This window comes from Gopherus evgoodei, chromosome 9 (genome assembly GCF_007399415.2).
Source record: "Gopherus evgoodei ecotype Sinaloan lineage chromosome 9, rGopEvg1_v1.p, whole genome shotgun sequence".
In the NCBI taxonomy this organism is placed as follows: Eukaryota; Metazoa; Chordata; order Testudines; family Testudinidae; genus Gopherus; species Gopherus evgoodei.
In genome coordinates, this window is record NC_044330.1 from 16,516,054 (window position 1) to 16,536,430 (window position 20,377).

The window sequence follows — 20,377 nt, forward strand, 5'->3', positions numbered from 1 at the left end:
TGGACTTTGCTCTAGAGAGTAGCGTGCATTACCCCACTGTGGGGACACGCCCTTGCACAGCAGTAGGGTATTCTAAGTTTGGGCCTGAGGCTGTTCTTGCTTACAGCAGTTCTACACCAACTTCTGTTGAGTTACTCCTGGTTTATACCGGTGTAATTAAGAGCAAAATATGCTCTATACTGTTTTAAAGTTTGATTGGAGAGCACTGGGCATGGTCAGTGAAAATGTCTCTTGATTGCAGCTCTCCATCAGCAGATCACTGTAAAAAGAGGGAAAAGGGAGCAGACTGAAGATGGAGGCTATTGATATTTCAAAATAAAATAAAATTGGCCTTTAAAACCCAATCTGGGACACATAAACACCTGAGCCCGTGGTTCTTTTTGGGCTTGTAAGTCAGCCTACCTAGTAGTGTCAGATTTATCAGTGTTTATAGAGAGGGTCCAGACACATAATAAATCCCTACAAAGAAGGCCAAGCTGAATGAGTGAATATGTCAGCTGGAAGTCAACGCAGTGCCAAAGAGAATGACTTAGAAGGATGCTATGCTTGGGCTTCAGAAATGCAGTATGGTTGCTTATGTCATAGAATCATACTAATTAGAGAAAGGAATGAGAAAGGAAATTTTCTATTCTTTTGTCCTGTCTAGTTTTAAATAGACCAAGACATGGAATTTCCATCATTTCACTAGTAGATGGCCTCTTCCCCCACCTAATAGAGCTCACCATCAGAAATCCTTTTCAGCATTTCTTTCCTTGATGTCATCCCATCGCTTGTATGATGATCCCTCCTTTGGTGATCCTAAATCAAGGGTTCTTCAACTCTTTCATAGTGTAGACCACAGCTCAGTAGAAGACTTGCTCATGGGCATTTGTTCTCCCACTCACAATCTCATGACATCCCTGTGATACAGACAGCAAATGCGCTCATGGAAAAAGAAAAATCAAGGAAGTTTTGAATGTTGTTAGTGATCTTTTAATGCAGCTAAGTTGATGAAGCTAAAGAGGAGAGCCAGCTCTCTACAAGCCTTCAACAAGACCTTTGAGAACTTCTGTTCATACCTGTCAAACACTTGGAGCTATCCCATTTGGTCATCAATTAACCAACCTACACATATTTTATTCTTTTAGGCTGAACTTTTCAAAGCCATAATTTCAGTGAAAATTGTGTATCTAAATCCACTAGGCAGATGGGAAAATCTTCACAGTTTCTGTGGTAGTTCTATGACATCCCTCTCACTTGGTCCACATCCTTCTGGCACTCAGGTGAACTCATTATTCTAAGAATGGCCACCCCAGAGCTGAATATCCTCAAACCTGCATTCTGCCCGGAGTACCTGACTTCAGTTTTGATCATGGGAAAATGACAGCAGTAAGAGGAGTGGGGTGACATGTATCATAGCAGGGAATGGGAAATATGTGATTTGGAAGGGTTATAAAGAGGAGGGAAGAAAAGCAGTCAGTGCCACAGAAAGGAACCACAGCCTAATATCTTCTGCAGCTTGACCAATATTGGTTGAGGGAACGAGTCCTATCCTTCCATAACTATTTAGCATCAAAACAGTATTTGAAAAATTACTTGGAATTTTAGCTTGAATGTGGCTGAATATGCATATTTCTCTCTCTCACACACAGTACAGTACAGTGTGTCCTGAAACTGGCTTAATGAGGTCTTAACGGAAGGATCCATCCCTTTGAGTAAAAGAAATCTGTGATAGTATGTTATTAACTTTTAAAAGGATTTAGTGACACTTACAGCCAGAGCCTTTTAACTCGGAAAGTAATTAAAGTTCAAATGATGCCCCAGGGAGACAGAAATGCTATAGCTATGTTGGCAGGATTCCATCCTGCAGGGGTGTGCACTGAGATCACAGGTGCCACTTAACTTTTCAGATTTGTTGACTATATTCGAAGCAGTGTGTCAGATTCTGTTCTCCATTACACAGCTGCAACTTCCAAGACAATGGAAGTCAGAAGAGTGTAAATGAGAGCAGAATTTGGTCCAAAGTCTTGTTCTTTTGGGAGCAAAATACTCAGGTGCTGAAAATACAAGAGAATTCAAGAAATGAGGGTCATCCTCTTTTTATTTTATTGCTGCAGAAAGTTTGGGACATGAATCCAGAACAAGTCCTAGATTTAATCGTAAAAAGAGATGTGAAAGACAAAAGAATATAAAAACTGAAAAACATCAAAGAAAATATTTGTATGGTAAAAAGTTATTTAGCTGACTTGAACACCTTTTGATTTCCCCCCTCTATTGTCACTAAAAGATAGTGGTCTAATAATCCCCATAGGGTTATCAACAGGCATTGAACCCAGGATTTTCAGCACCAAGGCTCTGACCTCTGCCATTCCAACTAGCAGCTTAGCTGAATCAGCACGTCTCTTCAGTGCAGCTAACCAGTAGAAGGGGACAACATAGATGCTGGAACTAGGGGTGTTACCAACCCCCCTGGCTTGAAATAGTAGTAACAACCCAAATGCCTGGTTTCTGCCTTCAGCACCCCTATTGTAAAAACTGTTCCCGCACCACTGGGGACAGACACATTTAGCCGATGTTTTATGTAGCCACATTCCTGCGCAATGTTGTAGCTTTCTTTTCTTCTTCTAGGCACAAAATTTAAAGGTCAAATCTTTACAGTGAATATGTGAGACAAATCCGAGTGCCTTGTTGTATATAGGTGAACTTTCATTCAGTGCTGTTTTAGGTCCAGATCCTCAGCTGATAAAAATTTCTGCTATTTATTTATCTAAATATAAATGAAAAGCACAGAAGAGCATCTACTCCGCACTCTGGTAGCAATTGACAAACTCATTCATATGAACCACAGCAGTCACCCACTCATAGATTTATACCAGTTATGACTCTGTCCATCAGCATTTTCTTTTGCAGGAGCAAGATACAAATTACTTGTATAGATTAGGAGAATGTTCACTAATGCAACTGGATCCATGCAAACCCTTGCTGTAGAAACATGGCGCCACTGCCGCCTGTAAGGTCAGTCATGCTGCAGCCACACAGCTATGCTGGTTTTGCACCTGGCTAGTTATACTACTACCAAACCCTTCGTATAGCCAGGACCATTGCTTTCATGCATTCAAATGTCAAGGTGGTGGTTTATCCTTTGCATTATTAGTTTCATGAAGTTAAAACCTGGGATAGATGTGCAATGCATGCAGAATTCTTTCACTTTTACTTAAGTCACCTTAACATCCTCTTACCATTACCTTTGCTTTGTCTTTAAAAGCTTGCAAAGCTTATACTTTGAGCCTTCTGGTGTGGGGAGGCTGCCTTAGAGAATAGGGTCCTTTGGGCTAACCATGATGTTCCCAGACTAAAGTTCAAAATCCCATTCAATGCATACAAAACCCTTATTCCCAATAATGGGAAAACCTAACTGGCCCATACATTCATGGGAAATATCTATCTGTGTTCCAATGCTTGACCCATCTAGATAGATGATATTTCAGGCACGTTTCCTTTTTCACTGGTGGCCTAGAAAGATAGCATATCGCAAAGACGCTGCCACTTAGAATATGTGTTTCCATTTGTTGCTTGGAATTCCCCTTCTTCCTGTCTGGTGACTCATATTTCAATTTGGTAGTGGCAGTTGAATTTTTCCCAAGAGCTGCTTCTTACGAACATCATTGCTTTTCAGAATTAGCCTGCACTTTGTGCCATGGTTCTAACCTTCTATGATTCAGTTATACTTCCTATTCCCAAGTATGTCTAGTTTAGCAGAGTGAACTGTTATTCTTTTGAAGTCTTGTTTTCACGCCAGGCCTCAGAGGACCTTCCCAGTAGTGTCTTTGCCTTTATTTGGCTCCCACCATCAATATTTAAAACCTGTCATTTCTAATGCTGTATAAATAGGATCTCATTGTGGCTTGCCAAAAAGCTACATGTAACCTCACCTCTGAAGCTATGTAAATACACTCACAATTAATTGGTAGTCTTGCCTTGTATGAATAAAAGGTCTATATAGTGTGAACATATACAATAGATCCAGGGCTTAGGAAAGCATTATCACATGGCTGGGGAGGGGGGGTGGAAGGAGAAGATGGACAGATGACGGAGAAAAGGAGACAAAAAAAGCATCTTCTAATCTTTTGCTGCCATTTTCTGTCATGTTCCTGCTGCTCTGAATCCCTGATTGAGAGGAACCTCTGTTTCAGTCATTCCAACAGCATCGATTCAGCACAGCCAGAGCCCGTGAAATTGGCAGCAGCATAGGCAGGGGTAGAGGAGAAAACAATGCAGTGCTGGAATCTTCACCCACTCTGTCATGCTTCCAGGTCATCTCCGAATGCCTGCTGGCTGTAGAAGCAGAGCAGTGAGTTGAAGCAATTCCAGCACCTCAGGAGACTGAGTCTTCTGCTAATTCATAGTATCTATGGTGAAATGGCCTTTAATTCACTCAGCTGTTAGCTGCAGTCGGTCATAATGTGACCTGACAAATGACTATCATGCTGGCAGGAAGGCATGCAGTAGCTCGGTATTCTCAGTCTAGATTCCCAAACATATTTCAGTTTCATCATATCAGTCTGAAGAGCCAGGAGTTGCTTATTTTATTCTGTTGATATGTTATTAAAATAACAGTGCAATATTATAGCTTAGCACTCAATAGTTATTTGGAAGTTCAGATTAGTATATCCAGTTAGTTGTCAAATGGGATGTTCTACACAAAGCATTTTCATGAGTGTGTGTGTGTGTGTGTGTGTGTGTGTGTGTGTGTAAATATATATGGTGTGTCTGTGCACACATGTAATGACAATGACCTCCATTGATAGAGAGCTTTCATCAGAAGGACATTTTAGGGTGTCAGATTGAGAACTCAAAAGTTAGGAACTCCCATAAATTGTGGCCGCTGCTGCAGGGTTAATTCAGCCATGTCCTGTGTATTTTCTAGTATAGATTTCCACAACAGAAACCGTCATATGAATTCAAAAAAGAATACAGATATATGATAACACACACACATATAAAATAATAAATAAAATGTGGATAATGTGACTATGTTTACACTGTGACATTTTTGCTTTACAGTTGTAAATAGTTTTACAAAAATGTAATTTTCCTGCTCTGAGCAGGGTTAATAACACTGGTAAAAATGCCAGTGGCCAACCAACACTAACTTTCTCACCACTGGTATCATTAGACCTGCATTGGAGCTAGAATAATGATGGGAAATTTCCCCAAAATGCAGCCAAATACCCATTCCCATCCATGTCACTAGTAGTGTATATCTACACTGCAGATGCAGGTGTGGTTGCAGCTCAGGTAGACATACACAGGCTAGCTTTAATCTAGGTAGCACAGCTAAAAATAGACATGAAGATGTGGTAGTATCAGCTGTGTAACCCCATCCAGTCACCCTGGGTATCTACTCCCTTTGCTAACCACAATGAAACTTACTCCAGCAGGTCTTCATTGCTATTTTCAGCTCTTGTAGCTAGATGAAAGCTAGCGTGGGTGTGCCTACCCAAGCTGCATCACACCTAAGACTGCAGTGCAGGTCTACCTAATGAGACCCATGTCTTTAAGGTGAAAGACCCTTTCAGAGTGACCGAGTGACCATGACTCTATTGTACTGCACCATGTGATACATTTTTTAAAATTCTTAAATACAGCATGTGCACAATGACAATTTTTAATACATCCATTATTTTCCCAAAACAGATCAGCTCCGTAAGAGCCATTGTAATGCATATAATTTGCCTAATATAGTGCAGTACAGAACATTACTTACCTACCTAGCCACTACAGGGCCCTGAGTAACTGTATCTGCAGTGGCAGAGATGGCTGATTGAAAAAAATGCATGTAATTTCTGAAGTGTGTGTGTATTGGCACCTTATTACAGCTGTGTGTTTGTTACTGCACTGGAACCTATGGAGTTCCCACAGACCCACAAGGTCCCTGTTATCCAATATTTGCATGCTACTGTCCTCTGGTGGTCAATCTGTCACACTATCCATTGAACTGATGTTTTTGCATAATGTGGATAGAAAACAGGCAGATAACATACAGGTGTGTCTATTGATTTTGGGTCCTCTTTCTAAGCCTATCCCTCTCTTATAGGTCATGCCCCTAAGAAACTCCTAGTGGAAGCAGTGTTGTCTAGCATTTTTGTTTTACGCCACTTTGAGCGGAGTAGCCCAGCACCAACCATCTTTCTATTATTTGTTTACCAGAGTAGCTCAAATATTTTGGGCCTGAATCTCTTCTGGTACAGATGAAAATCAGGATTAAGTCAGTGGACTTACACTGGAGTAAGACTAGTATAAAGGCAAGGAGAAACAGGCTTTTTGACTCTAAAGCTTATTTAGTCTCAGATTCATGGTTACCTCCCCTCCACACCCCAGCCAGATCACCTCAAGTTGAGTGAACTCTTCATAACTCTACTTGAACAAGTCACTCCCATCAATTAAGGTATAACCAGATGTTTCGGTTGGTGGGAGCTGGCACTCTTCCCTCGGATTCAGGACTGATCTAGTGCCCCAGCAAGATGTTATGTAAGTGGTGATGGTATCTGTAACCTTGAATGGGGGCGTACGTATGGCAAGATGCACTTTTCCCCCAGTAGAAAGGCATGTTTATAGTAGATAAAACAGTAAGCAGTGGCACAGGTTGAGAAGGTTAGGAAATGCATTTTGAACAGTGCAGTAGAAAGTGAAAGCTAACCAGCTTTGTATGTGGAAGTGGCTGAACCAGTTAAACCCATTGCTAATTAATTATTTTACACTTTTTTATTTCTGTCTTGGAGCACATTGGGCACGTTGTCAGCACATCTCACCCTTCACCGCAATCGATATTGCATATGCACTGCGTGTAGGACCTGAGTGGCATGTAATTAGAAAACCATATTGATTTCCAGGAAAGAGGTTGCAAACATGCAGATCTTCCACATAAAAAAGCAGTTTGATCTTCAAATGACTTGATTGAAAGCTTTATTTTTCTTAGTAAACAAGATACGTTGGTGAAAAAAGACCATGCAAAAGGTCTGAGCCTGCTAACATAACAGGCAAGCGTTACCTTCTCAGTGAGTAGTCCCATTCACTCCAGTAAGACTCCTCTATAAATAAATATCATCTTGATCCTGAGACCTTAAAGTGCAGCAATATGACCCCTACATTTGTTTTCTTTTGAAAGTGGGTGGGAGCAGTGCACTTGTGGTCGATGAAGCTGCTGTTTTGTCCTATGTGCAGCATTGCTCAGGCGAGGACTGTGGGTGGATGTCTGTCAACACTAAACTGCCTTTGTCTCACTCTTTTGTTGGTGACCAGTGTGGTTGCAGACGCAGACAGCCTCTGAATTGCAGCTTTTGTCTGCAAAGCATACAGAAGAGATCATGGTGCATCCAGACCCATCCCTCTAGCCTTTCAGAGCTCAGACATCAGCCCTTCTATAAAATGGCAGTGAGCTGGAAGAGCATTTCTTCTCACACAAAGCTCACCAAGCACCCCATTCTTGCCAATATGAGCAACATCCAGGGCCGGCTCCAGGGTTTTTGCCACCCCAAGCAGCAGGGAGAAAAAAAGAAAAGCTGTGATCGGCGGCAGCTCCACTGTGCTGCTTTCTTCTTCAGGCCATGTCTACATCTAAAATTTTGCAGCGCTGGTTGTTACAGCTGTATTAGTACAGCTGTATAGGGCCAGCGCTGCAGAGTGGCCACACTTACAGCAACCAGCGCTGCAAGTGGTGTTAGATGTGGCCACACTGCAGCGCTGTTGGGCGGCTTCAAGGGGGGTTCCGGGACAAGAGAGCAAACCGGGAAAGGAAACCAGCTTCGCCGCGGTTTGCTCTCTCGGTCCCGGAGCCAGCCAGCAAACCGCAGGGAAGGAGACCTGCTTGCTCGGGGTTCCGGGACCGAGAGAGCAAACCGGGAACGCCGCGGTTTGCTCTCTCGGTCCCGGAGCCACCCAGCAAACCGCAGGGAAGGAGACCTGCTTGCTCGGGGTTCCGGGACCGAGAGAGCAAACCGGGAACGCCGCGGTTTGCTCTCTCGGTCCCGGAGCCAGCCAGCAAACCGCAGGGAAGGAGACCTGCTTGCTCGGGGTTCCGGGACCGAGAGAGCAAACCGGGAACGCCGCGGTTTGCTCTCTCGGTCCCGGAGCCAGCCAGCAAACCGCAGGGAAGGAGACCTGCTTGCTCGGGGTTCCGGGACCGAGAGAGCAAACCGGGAACACCGCGGTTTGCTCTCTCGGTCCCGGAGCCACCCAGCAAACCGCAGGGAAGGAGACCTGCTTGCTCGGGGTTCCGGGACCGAGAGAGCAAACCGGGAACGCCGCGGTTTGCTCTCGCGTTTCCGGAGCCACCCAGCAAACCGCAGGGAAGGAGACCTGCTTGCTCGGGGTTCCGGGACCGAGAGAGCAAACCGCGGCGAAGCTGGTTTCCTTTCCCGGTTTGCTCTCTCGGTCCCGGAACCCCGAGCAAGCAGGTCTCCTTCCCTGCGGTTTGCTGGGTGGCTCCGGGACCGAGAGAGCAAACCGCGGCGTTCCCGGTTTGCTCTCTCGGTCCCGGAACCCCGAGCAAGCAGGTCTCCTTCCCTGCGGTTTGCTGGGTGGCTCCGGGAACGCGAGAGCAAACCGCGGCGAAGCTGGTCTCCTTTCCCGGTTTGCTCTCTCGGTCCCGGAACCCCGAGCAAGCAGGTCTCCTTCCCTGCGGTTTGCTGGGTGGCTCCGGGACCGAGAGAGCAAACCGGGAAAGGAAACCAGCTTGATTACCAGAGGCTTCCTCCTTCCACGGAGGTCAAGAAAAGCGCTGGTAACTGTCTACATTGGATTACCAGCGCTGGATCCTCTACACCCGAGACAAAACGGGAGTACGGCCAGCGCTGCAAACAGGGAGTTGCAGCGCTGGTGGTGCCCTGCAGATGTGTACACCTTCAAAGTTGCAGCGCTGTAACTCCCTCACCAGCGCTGCAACTTTCTGATGTAGACAAGCCCTCAGTGGCCAAATTGCCGCTGAAGGGCCCAATGTGCCGCCCCTTCCCTTTGGCCGCCCTAAGCACCTGGTTGTTCAGCTGGTGCCTAGAGCCGGCCCTGGCAACATCCATGCTGCCATACAGTTTGGGTTGAGTATGCAGCCCAGGACATGTTTGCCTCATTATGGCTTGCTGACAAAATACAGCAGCCTGCTCTGTCACACACTTTCTGCCTCCATCCTGTCCTTGTGTTTCTGCCGTACTCTGAAATGTCATGATTTTGGCAGCAATCCGTGTCACTTTTTTAGTATTTGTACTTGCATGTTCACTACACAGCTACTCTGTCAGTTACACATGTGCACAAGATCTGTTGAATTCACTGGGAGTCATGCATGCAACCGAGAGGACAACAGAGCCCCTTGTTTTTTGCATAGGACACATGCGGTAATGGAAAAAGTTCACACACAATTTTGGAGGCCTTTCTGAAAATCCAGCCTTTACATGCCCTCACCGTGTAAAATGTCTTCTGAAAAGCATGGACAAGAATGTTTTTCTTAAGTGATGTAGAGAACTTCTGCTGCTTTTTGTTTGCATTTGCAAGTACCTTAATAGTTTACCTAAGTTTTTTAAACCCATAGCAGCAGAGAAGAGAGAAGGAGATGAGGAAGCAGCAGGAAAGAGAGCAGAGGCGGCATTATGAGGAGCAAATGCGCCGAGAAGAAGAGAGGAGGCGAGCAGAGCACGAGCAGGTAAATCTGCAGAGGATTCTGAGATCAAAATTGCTTCCCCTTGGGATTATTGTCTATTGTGATATTTTAGTTCTTTGCGAGCAGTGGTAAATTACAATTCATTTAATAAGTTAAAAGCAAATCTACTTATTTCTCTCACATTTGATCACTTTCATCACTAAAGAGTAAATTGCTTAATTGCTAACCCCGTGTTTATTGCTTTTCACTGTATTAATTCCCTTCTATCTGTTGGCCAGCAATTCTAGGGCCACTTAATATATGTTTTCCCACTCCCACGCTCCCTATATAAAGCTTTTGTTTACTACTGTCTCTAGTACTTTACCTTGGTTCCCAACAAAAATGGTCCCTCTTCTGCCTGAACTGACCTCTTTATAGCTCTCAGAACGCATGGCTTCTCAGGATAGTAGGGTAAAAAGAGTATAGGAAACTATATGAAAAGAGTAAAGGTGCTGATTTGTCAGTGCCAGCTTTAGAATGGAGTGTGCTTAACGCTTGTCCCTCATCCCCACTCTTGAAAATAAGATGTCTATCACAGTCCTGAGGCTGTCCCATTGAGGAACATTTTGCATAATTCATAGTAGCCATAGAACTTTTTCAGCTTTTCTAATAACGCTGCAGAATTTACAAAGGTGCTTTACATCTTCAAGACACTGTAAAAGCACTAAAGACCACGTCCTGTTCAAGAACCATGTGTGAAATTCCCATTGACTTCATTGGAATTACTATCACCTACACTGGAGTGTTCCATGAGCCAGGGGCGGCTCTAGACATTTTGCCGCCCCAAGCACGGCGTCATGCTGCTGGGGGCGCTTTGCCGGTCGCTGGTCCTGCGGCTCCGGAGGAGCGGCAAAGTCCACCAAAGCCGCGGGACCAGTGAACCCTCCGCAGGCATTCCGCCGAAGGCTGCCTGCCTGCCGCCCTCCCAACGACCGGAAGAGCGCCCCCCGCGGCATGTTGCCCCAGCCATGAGCAAGACCTTAAGGGATTGTCCCCTAACTAATTAAGGCTTGCAATGCCACTTCAGGGTTGGGAATATTTGTCTATACTACCAATGCTTTGCCAGTATAGCTATACCAGCAAAGCTCCCTGGTGTAGATTCAGCGTATGCCAACAGGAGTTTTTCTGCCAGCATAGTTATACTACCTCCTCAGACGACTTTAGCTATGATGACACTGTAAGGGATTTTGCTGGCATAGCTATGCCTTCTAAGGGGTATAGTTTTCTCAGTCTACATCAGAAAGTTGCAGCGCTGGTGAGGGAGTTACAGCGCTGCAACTTAGGAGGTGTACACATCTGCAGGGCACCACCAGCGCTGCAACTCCCTGTTTGCAGCGCTGGCCGTATTCCCGTTTTGTCTCGGGTGTAGAGGATCCAGCGCTGGTGATCCAGCGCTGGTAATCAAGTATAGACACTTACCAGCGCTTTTCTTGACCTCCGTGGAATAAGCAGGTATCCCAGCATACCTGAGAAAGCCTCTGGTAATCAAGCTGGTCTCCTTCCCCAGCTTGCTCTCGCGTTCCCCGAACCCCGAGCAAGCAGGTCTCCTTCCCTGCGGTTTGCAGGGTGGTTCGGGGAACGCGAGAGCAAACCGCAGCGAAGCTGGTCTCCTTTCCCGGTTTGCTCTCTCGTTCCCCGAACCCCCGAGCAAGCAGGTCTCCTTCCCTGCGGTTTGCAGGGTGGTTCGGGGAACGCGAGAGCAAACCGCGGCGAAGCTGGTCTCCTTTCTCGGTTTGCTCTCTCGTTTCCCGAACCCCCAAGCAAGCAGGTCTCCTTCCCTGCGGTTTGCAGGGTGGTTCCGGGAACGCGAGAGCAAACCGCAGCGAAGCTGGTCTCCTTTCCCGGTTTGCTCTCTCGTTCCCCGAACCCCCGAGCAAGCAGGTCTCCTTCCCTGCGGTCTGCAGGGTGATTCCGGGAACGTGAGAGCAAACCGCGGCGAAGCTGGTCTCCTTTCCCGGTTTGCTCTCTCGTTCCCCGAACCCCCGAGCAAGCAGGTCTCCTTCCCTGCGGTTTGCAGGGTGGTTTGGGGAACGCGAGAGCAAACCGCGGCGAAGCTGGTCTCCTTTCCCGGTTTGCTCTCGCGTTCCCCGAACCCCCCTTGAAGCCGCCCAACAGCGCTGCAGTGTGGCCACATCTAACACCACTTGCAGCGCTGGTTGCTGTAAGTGTGGCCACTCTGCAGCGCTGGCCCTATACAGCTGTACTAATACAGCTGTAACAACCAGCGCTGCAAACTTTTAGATGTAGACATGGCCTCAGACATAGCTATGCCGACAAAACTTGGTAGCATAGACCTGGCCTTACATTACGTCCTACAGATAAAGAAAGTGAAAGGACAGAGGTGGAGATTTTCAAAGGCCCAAAGGAATCACTTTTTTGTTCTGCCCACTTAAAGCCATTTCCCTTCCTCTGCTCATATGGAATATATATTTTTTTAAATAAATTAAACACCCTCCAAGGTCCAAATTCTGAACTCACTTACACCAGTGTAATTCCAAAGTACCTGCGTGGTCTGTAATGGAATTAATTTCTATTTACGTTAGAGAAACTCAGAACAAAATGTTGCCCTCAGATTATGGCTCTGCCTTTTACTTTTTCTCAATCTAGTAGAATGTAAAGCTTGTGTCATTTCAATCAGCTACAGGCAGGTGAAATTCTCAGTGTTTTCAGTTTAAATTAATTGTCTTTGTGGTATTTTTTTGCAGTTGAATCTCTCTGTGTTTGAGCCAAGGTCTCCTTAGTGTTTCTGCCATTCCTATCCTTCATGCAGCAGCTCCTTCCTCTGTGGAATCACTGGCTCTTTTTCTCTTCTCTCTTTCCCCACTCCCCCACCCCAATCCCTGCTGCCCATGTCTCCAGGAGTACATCAGGCGACAGTTAGAGGAGGAGCAGAGACAGTTAGAGATCCTGCAGCAGCAGTTACTGCAGGAACAAGCTCTACTTCTGGTAATGGGGAGCCCACATCCCTGCTTACCTGCTTTCTGTTTGTAGTGTGCCTGTCTGTGTGTCTCCATGCCCTCTGAATGGCTAATATAATGAGTCTGGCTGTGTAGGTAACTTGCATACAATCACCTGCTGCACGGATTTAATTAAACCCCATACATTTCATAACACACAAATCTCCAAGATTCCACTCTGCTAAGAATAACATCTTGAGGTTTTTGTTTCATAAATGCAAAGGGAGCCGCACTCTGAATTCTTGTATTTTTTTTTCTCTCAATTCCGTGACCTCTCACTGATTCGATATCCTTGCTGCGAGCTCTTTCTCACTCAGTCTGTAACGTTGGCATGCTTTTGGCTTCATTAGGAGTGCAGGCCGCTTTTCAGCCCCACTGTGTTTATTGCAGAGTAATTTTTAAGGCCGTTAGCAGCATACTGTAATACAATCAAACTGAAATGTACTTGTACTCTGCATACCCACTCAGCTTTACAGGATTTGATAGTCATATTTCATTTGCAAACTATTCGTTTTACTTTTTTGACAGGAACATTTTGTGTTCCCTTCTCATGCTGCTTCCATTTAAGACAATGTTTTTTATTGCATTATCTCCTGAATTGCCCCTTTTTCTTTTTTTGTTTAAAGCAAGAGGTATATTTATCAGTATTTATGGTTTTCTTTTCAATAAAACAGAGCTCATTATTGGGCTCTGTTTCCACTGGCTTTATTTAGAGAAAGAGGGAACTCGTAAAAATCCTTCCTTTTTAAAGTTACTTAAGTATTAATGATTATTAATTAAACCTTTAAAAAGCCCCAGTGCTTCAGAGAGATCCGTTAATTGGCTCTGCAATTCAAGTGTTGCCATAATCACCCACTCCTATAAGCTGCTGAGCACCAACCAACTCCCAGTGGCTTCAGTATGAAATGAAAGCACTCAGCACCTCACTAGATGGGTCCACTGTTACCCTCCTCTGCAAGACCTGATGATAAGCAGTTGTAACTTACAGACCCAGCAAGGATTTCAAATTGTTCAGTGAATTTCTGTTTGATCAACTAATTGTGAACCTGATTCTATTCTTTGAACATGGAGGCTGCTTAAGGGATTTAGATACCAAGTTCCCATTTGAAATGTGGCTTTAAAATCTCAACCACAGTGATTGAAGTTAATATACTTATACTTATGTAGCCCTCCTTGGACCAAATTTAACCCTGGCATAAGAGGGGGTGAATGACTATGTTGACGGCCCTGGAGGTGCACCTGCATGTACAAGGTCTTGATGGGGACCTTCATTTCCAAGCTTCTTTATAATCATGAAGGGCCAGAAACCCATTCCTCCGGTGGGTATTGATTGTTCAGACTAATTGGCCTAGGTGGAGCTACTTGTGCAAGTAGCTGCTCCCCTGTTTGAGTAAGGGGTCTAGATCTGGCCCTAAGTAATTGATTTCTGCAGTGCCCCGTTAAGAATATTAACATCCCCAGTTTCCATATGGGAAGCAGAGGCAGAGAGCCTAACTTGCCAATGTGTATCAAAGCTGGAATTAAAATTCTCGGGATTCTTTGGTTCTGGCTCTTAGAATATGTCTCTCCAGGTTTCTTTATGGTTTACTCCTTCATTGGGCCCCCACAGGCTTAAGAACTGATTGGCTTCATAGGGCTAAGCCATGCTATTTATTTGGGTTTATTTTTCACCAAACTGATAAATATCTGATTGCTCACAGCTAGCCTGACTATCTCTATACAGCTTCTCACTCCCATGTTACGGTGGTGTTGTTCTTGGGTAGGAGTATAAGCGCAAACAGTTAGAGGAGCAGAGACAAGCAGAGAGGCTGCAGAGGCAACTTCAACAGGAGCGAGACTACCTGGTCTCCCTGCAGCAGCAGCAGCAGCAACGGCAAGACCAGAGGCCAGCAGAGAAGAAGCCGCTGTACCATTACAAGGAGGGAATGAATGCAAGTGAGAAGCCGGCTTGGGCCAAGGAGGTAGGAAAGACTGAGTCCGTTTGTGCCAGATCCTTGTTTGTCCTCACAAAGTTATCCCTTATAAATGGAGAGCTGGGAGGGGATGTAGTTCTGTTTGGAAGTCTTTCATTGAAAATTACACTTACTCCAGTGTAATTCCATGGGCTACAGTGGGGTCACTTTTCACTTACAGTATTGGGAGGGAACGCTAAAGGAATGGGAATTCCAGAATGCCAGTCCCTATTTACTTTGTGGTTCAATTATTGTAGAGGATTCCTGAAGCCAGGCCAAGACTAGGAGCGGCCTCTCTGCTGTAATTATTATTATGGTGAGAGTTGCTGGATGAAAAGTGGTCCAGTGCAATTCAGTAGTTCTGAAGTGGATTCCTATACACTGTTCACATTCTAGTTGAGTACTGAACTTGAAGCTGCAGTGATATGCACTGGAAGGGTGTTTCTTCCTGTTGTAGAGGTTATATGGTACCAAGTGTCCTATATAGTTATTGTTGTTTTGTTCTTTTTAGGAACACAGTCTCTGTTGCTTTTTTTTTAAATGCAAAAACAGGACACAGCATCTAGCAATGCTTATTTTAAAAGTGAGATGTGAATACTAGATTTAATTTTACTGACCAGTATTGAAGGAGATGCACGCATGCAGTGCAGTCTCTGGATCATATGCATTCCTTTTCCCTTTCCCTTACCCAGAGATATTTTATTACCCAGAAAGAACACTGTTCATTATTACTGTTTGTCCTAGAATAGTGTGTTTTAATAGTATAATTTTGTAATTCTACTCTCAGGTACAGCAACAATATCTTAATAACTCGCCTGTTCTCCCAGCTAAGCAGAATCACTCATCTGTTGCCAGACACTTGGCACCCTTCATTACTGGCAAAGATGTAGCACCACAATCCAACATTAAGCCTTCTTCTAATATTTCCAAGTCACAACCTTCAGCTAAACCAAATCTGCAAGACCTACGAGCATTAGATCCTTGGCAAGTGAACCCATTAGTCTCTGCTAAGCCAAGACAGGTTCCGCCAATTATTAAGATTTCTAAACCAAGATCCCAGGAACAGCAACACACCCAGAAGGGAGAAGAAGCCATCTGGACACATTCTCAAATTAGACTTGGGCATCAAGAGCGGTCAAAAAAGAATGATGATGTGATATCCCTCAAAGGGTCTCGCTCTCAAGGATGTAGTCCGGTTAGGAAATCAGGACTGGAGGTCACGAGTTCTTCTCCTCATGTTTCAAAAGGAATAAATTCACATTTGCCTAGTAACGGAGTGAAAATGGACTTTAAAGAACATAATGGAGACAGAGGAAGAAAATTTGCTCACTCACTCATGCCTACAAGTCCCTTATTTCCCTCAAGAAGCACTCCATCATTAAACAATATCGACTTGATGTGTGATCACCTAGACCTAAGCGCTTCTAGCCCAGAACACATTTTAAGAAAAATGAAGACTCAAGCCCTTCATAAGGATCTCCATGCTTCCTTTGAAAGTATCCCAGGACTTCTGCCATCTACAGGGATCCATCGTACACAAATGCAACAGAAAATAGGAAGAAGCATGGATCAGCTTCCCCTTCCATCTCTTGGTCTTTCTCCACAGGGTTCTCATTGGAATGAAGCCATTTTGGCTCCTTTGTCTTCTTGCTCCCGTTCATCTTCTGTGGACTTACTCTCCTTTCCCCTTAATTCCAATCTGATTCAGGCTTCTCAAGTTTGCAGGGGCAACGCTCCAAATAGCATGTCTTCACGGGTAGCGCCAGGATCATTCTCTGATTCTTCCTATTGTTCTCCCAAGCTTTCTCCTCAAGTATGTAATGGAAAAAGTTTTGTAAATTTGCCTGTGATCAAGACATTCCTGTCATCGAGCACTCCTGATCTGAGAGATGTCAGACAACTTAACTCTGAGCAGCCTCTGGTGGGTGATGTCTTCCCAAACTTCCAGTGGGCTTAGCGCATCCTTAGCTTTGTAAAAATCAGGGCTGTCTATTGGGCTTTTGCTGTGGTGGAAATGTGTGGCAGCAAGCAGGGAAATGGGATGAAATTTCATGTTTAATAGAAAGAAAAAAGAACAGGAGTACTTGTGGCACCTTAGAGACTAACACATTTATTTGAGCATAAGCTTTTGTGGGCTACAGCCCACCTCATCGGATACATATAATGGAAGCACAGCTTTAAATAAACTTTTCTAAATTCCTAACATGCCTCTGGTATTTTACTATCTTCAATTCTGTCTATAAAATGGTTCTTAAAGTCAAGTCTTCATACGTTGTCTCTTGGTTGGGATGAGGGAGAACAGTGCTAGATTTGGCCATCAGTTCCAGTGCAGGGGCCTAACTCTGTCACTCTTACTCATGGTGAGTAATAGCTGATTCCATGAGTCACCCCATTTCTTGGTACGTAAGGTACGACACAGCATGAGTAAGGGCAGCAGAATTTGGCCCTAAGCCTGTTGCTGAAATACGTACTATAGGAAAGGATGTATCAGTGGGGTAGCCATGTTAGTCTGTATCCACAAAAACAACGAGGAGTCTGGTGGTACCTTAAAGACTAACAGATTTATTTGTTTATAGAGAAGGAGTGATTTACTGTCAAAATTTCACAGCGTTAATCATTAATTTATCTGTATAATCAGGTCAATTTTCTAATGAAAGGGGAAAATACTATGAAGTTGTTTTGGAATACAATGAACTAGAGTGCACATTTAAGGCCTTCAGAAAATATACACCCATAGATAGCTCAGTATAAATATACTGGTAAATAATATCAGTATTTACAACGTTTTCATTAGCACCTCTCAGCATTTTATATTTAAGGGGTAGGTTGTGCAACCCAAACACTCTCAGCACTTACACTAGTACACTTACTTCACTAGGAGTTACTTTTATGGAGTGAGTAACATGATCATGGGTGATACAATCTAGCTGTAAATAGTCTAAACCAGGGGTCGGCAATCTTTCAGAAGTGCTGTGCCGAGTCTTCATTTATTCAGTCTAATTTAAGTTTTGCGTGCCGGTAATACATTTTAACGTTTTTAGAAAATCTCTTTCTATAAGTCTATAATATATAACTAAACTATTGTTGTATGTAAAGTAAATAAGGTTTTTTAAATGTTTAAAAAGCTTCATTTAAAATGAAATTAAAACGCAGAGCCCCCCAGACCAGTGGCCAGGACCTAGGCAGTGTGTGCCGCCTTCGGCACATTTGCCATAGGTTGCCTACTCCTGGTCTGAACCTTCCATTTTTTGTGGACATAAGAACAACAGAGGTTCCCCTCCTAACGATATTTTTCAAATCATACGGCACATGTTTGTTGCTATCACATGCCAATCTCCTTTATTATGGTAGCTGGCCGCTTTGAACCATGGGCCACCAGTGCTCACAGTTTTTCGCCCTAGGTTCATTAGGTTGTGTCCTGACAGACTCCATTTTTGGTTCTCAAGCTAGTCTGTGCTGGTGCTTGTTGCTGTTCTGGCTGCCTGCTAGAAATTATACAAATTGCATGGACATATTGCACTGAAGCTTTTCTGGGTTGATTAATATCAGCATTGGTAGTGACAGTCCTCTACTTTCTCCAGGATCATTCTTGGATTAAAATCAGCAGTTTTAATGAGTCCAGAGTCATATCTTCACAGCCAGACATTTACCCACTTTTGATCTTGTTCCCTTCGCATTTCTTTCTCAGCTAGGGTTTATTAGAAGCAGAGTGATAACTGCTTTTAGCTACAAGCATAAGATCTTTCCAAATGCCGTATGGCTCATTCCTCGTTGTTTATATTATTTATAAAGAGCAACAGGTATAAAATATTAATGAAAAACAGAAAATGAAATTCCTGCAGTAAGTATTAGTCTAAAGAGATACAATTCAGTTGGGAGAGGGACGTGGATGTTCTAGGATCTTCACAAAATGGTGGTTCCCTGTAGGAACTTATACAGTGTCCAAAATACTGTGCAGGGTCTGAGTAGTACCTATCCAAAATTATTATTATTTTACCCTGTATATCCTTTTCATGTGTAAAATTACTGTTTCAGCTAGAAAGGACCCCAAAAGACCAAGGGTCAGCAGGATTCATTCTTGAGCAGAGGTTTCTGCTCCGTATATCTCCCCACACCTACCATGTTCTGGGGCAAAAGGGTAGATTTGAGATTCAGACTGGAGCCTTGAGGTAGCAGTACACAGATTTGCTGTGTCAGTGGATCATTCTTGTTGATTCGGGAAGGTACCATTCCTGGATTTAATGCTGTACATTCTTGGCAGCAAGTTTCTGGGGAATTTTTTCATGATATTGGTTGGCATACGAAAATTCTCCCCACATCATGGCCTCCCTGCTAGTCTTTCACACTGCCAGTGGTGCCCATTCGGATATTTTCAGCGCGGTGGCAATTCGGCGGCAGCTTCTGTCTTCAGACAGAAGACAGAAGCTGCGCTGCCGCAGACAGCTGAACATAGAAGCTGCCGCTGAATTGCCGCCGCTGCAGAAATGTGCGTGCCGCCCTAATGGCACACAGACTGCCCCCACCTTCCATGGCGGAAATTCGGCGCTCTGCTTGGGGGCAGAAACACATGGATTGCCGCCCCTTGCAGATTGCCACCCCAAGCACCTGCTTGGAATGCTGGCGCCTGGAGCTGGCCCTGGCAATGTCCTGCCACCCACCCACACACCAGTTCTTTACACGTGCCCATTTTACTCCCCTTTCCTGTGGCACTGAGGGCTTGACTTCACTTGCAGTGTTAGCTTGAAGCATGACTCAAATATTGCCCGTAACCCAACTCCCATCCACACACACAGAGCTCTGTGGAATTAAATTGCGCCTCAAAATCAAACTAGCTGGCCTGTCAGGGGGATGGTCTAGAGCATGAATGCTGCTGAGGAGTGAGTTAATAATGCAGTGGAGATGCAGCTACTCAGTGTTGCTAATCCAGTCACTCTGTGAAGCTCAAGAGCAATTTCACATTGTGGCAGCTCTCACTCCAGCTAGGCTAATTCAAGAGGAGTTACGTCAAATGTTGATAACTTGAACTAACTCTGCAGTGAAGACACAGGCTATGTCTACACTAGCTTATGTCGCTCACATGTGTGAATAAGCCACCCTCCTAAGCAACATAAGTGACACCAACCTAAGCATTGGTATGGACAGTGCTATGTCAGCAGGCCTGCTTCTCCTGCCAACATAGCCGCCGCCACTCGATGGAGGTAGATTAATTAAGTGGACAGGAGAGCTCTTTCCCATCGGCTTAGAGTGGCTATAGTAGAGAACTTACAGCGACACAGCTGCATTGATGCAGCTGCACGACTGTAAGCTCTCTAGTGTACCATGGCCACAGCCTTAGCTTGCCCAGCTAACAGAGGAGTGTGGGACAGAGGGAAAGATGGATACTTTCTGGATCTTGGACTGGGTGGACTCAGTTGAATGTCTTCCAAGGGACCCCAGATTTGCTGGAACTGGCCTTGAAGTGACCTTTTGCATACGTTTAATGCGTCTCCAGCGATGCACAGTTTTCACTTCAGCTGTATCTATAAATGCCACTCTTTGCCATTCATATTAGATTAATATTTCACCTCTTCCCTCAGCCCACTTTGCTTTTGTTGGCCTTTTTTTCACTGAAATAATCTACTGAAATATTAATCACTTTCCACATGGTGCCTCTCTCTGATTATCTTGCCTATGAGATGTGGAAGTGGCCGGGGTTCTTCTGCATTAGAGGTGAAGCTTGAATTATCTAAGAAGCAGCCATTGAATTGAGGTGATACTGGATCCTTGCAGAGTTTGGCACTTGGGAGCACTTTCGTTTTCTG

The 20,377-nt window shown here is 44.6% G+C and overlaps 1 protein-coding gene across 1 annotated transcript in view; it reads left to right on the forward strand.

Moving 5' to 3' along the window:
• The window catches only part of TNIK (TRAF2 and NCK interacting kinase), a 304,472-nt gene that overhangs the window by 230,501 nt on the left and 53,594 nt on the right, over positions 1-20,377 (forward strand). Inside the window, 4 exon segments of the mRNA XM_030575025.1 lie at positions 9,560-9,670; positions 12,527-12,613; positions 14,388-14,585; positions 15,364-16,497. Of these exon segments, the coding sequence (XP_030430885.1) occupies positions 9,560-9,670; positions 12,527-12,613; positions 14,388-14,585; positions 15,364-16,497 (1,530 nt within the window).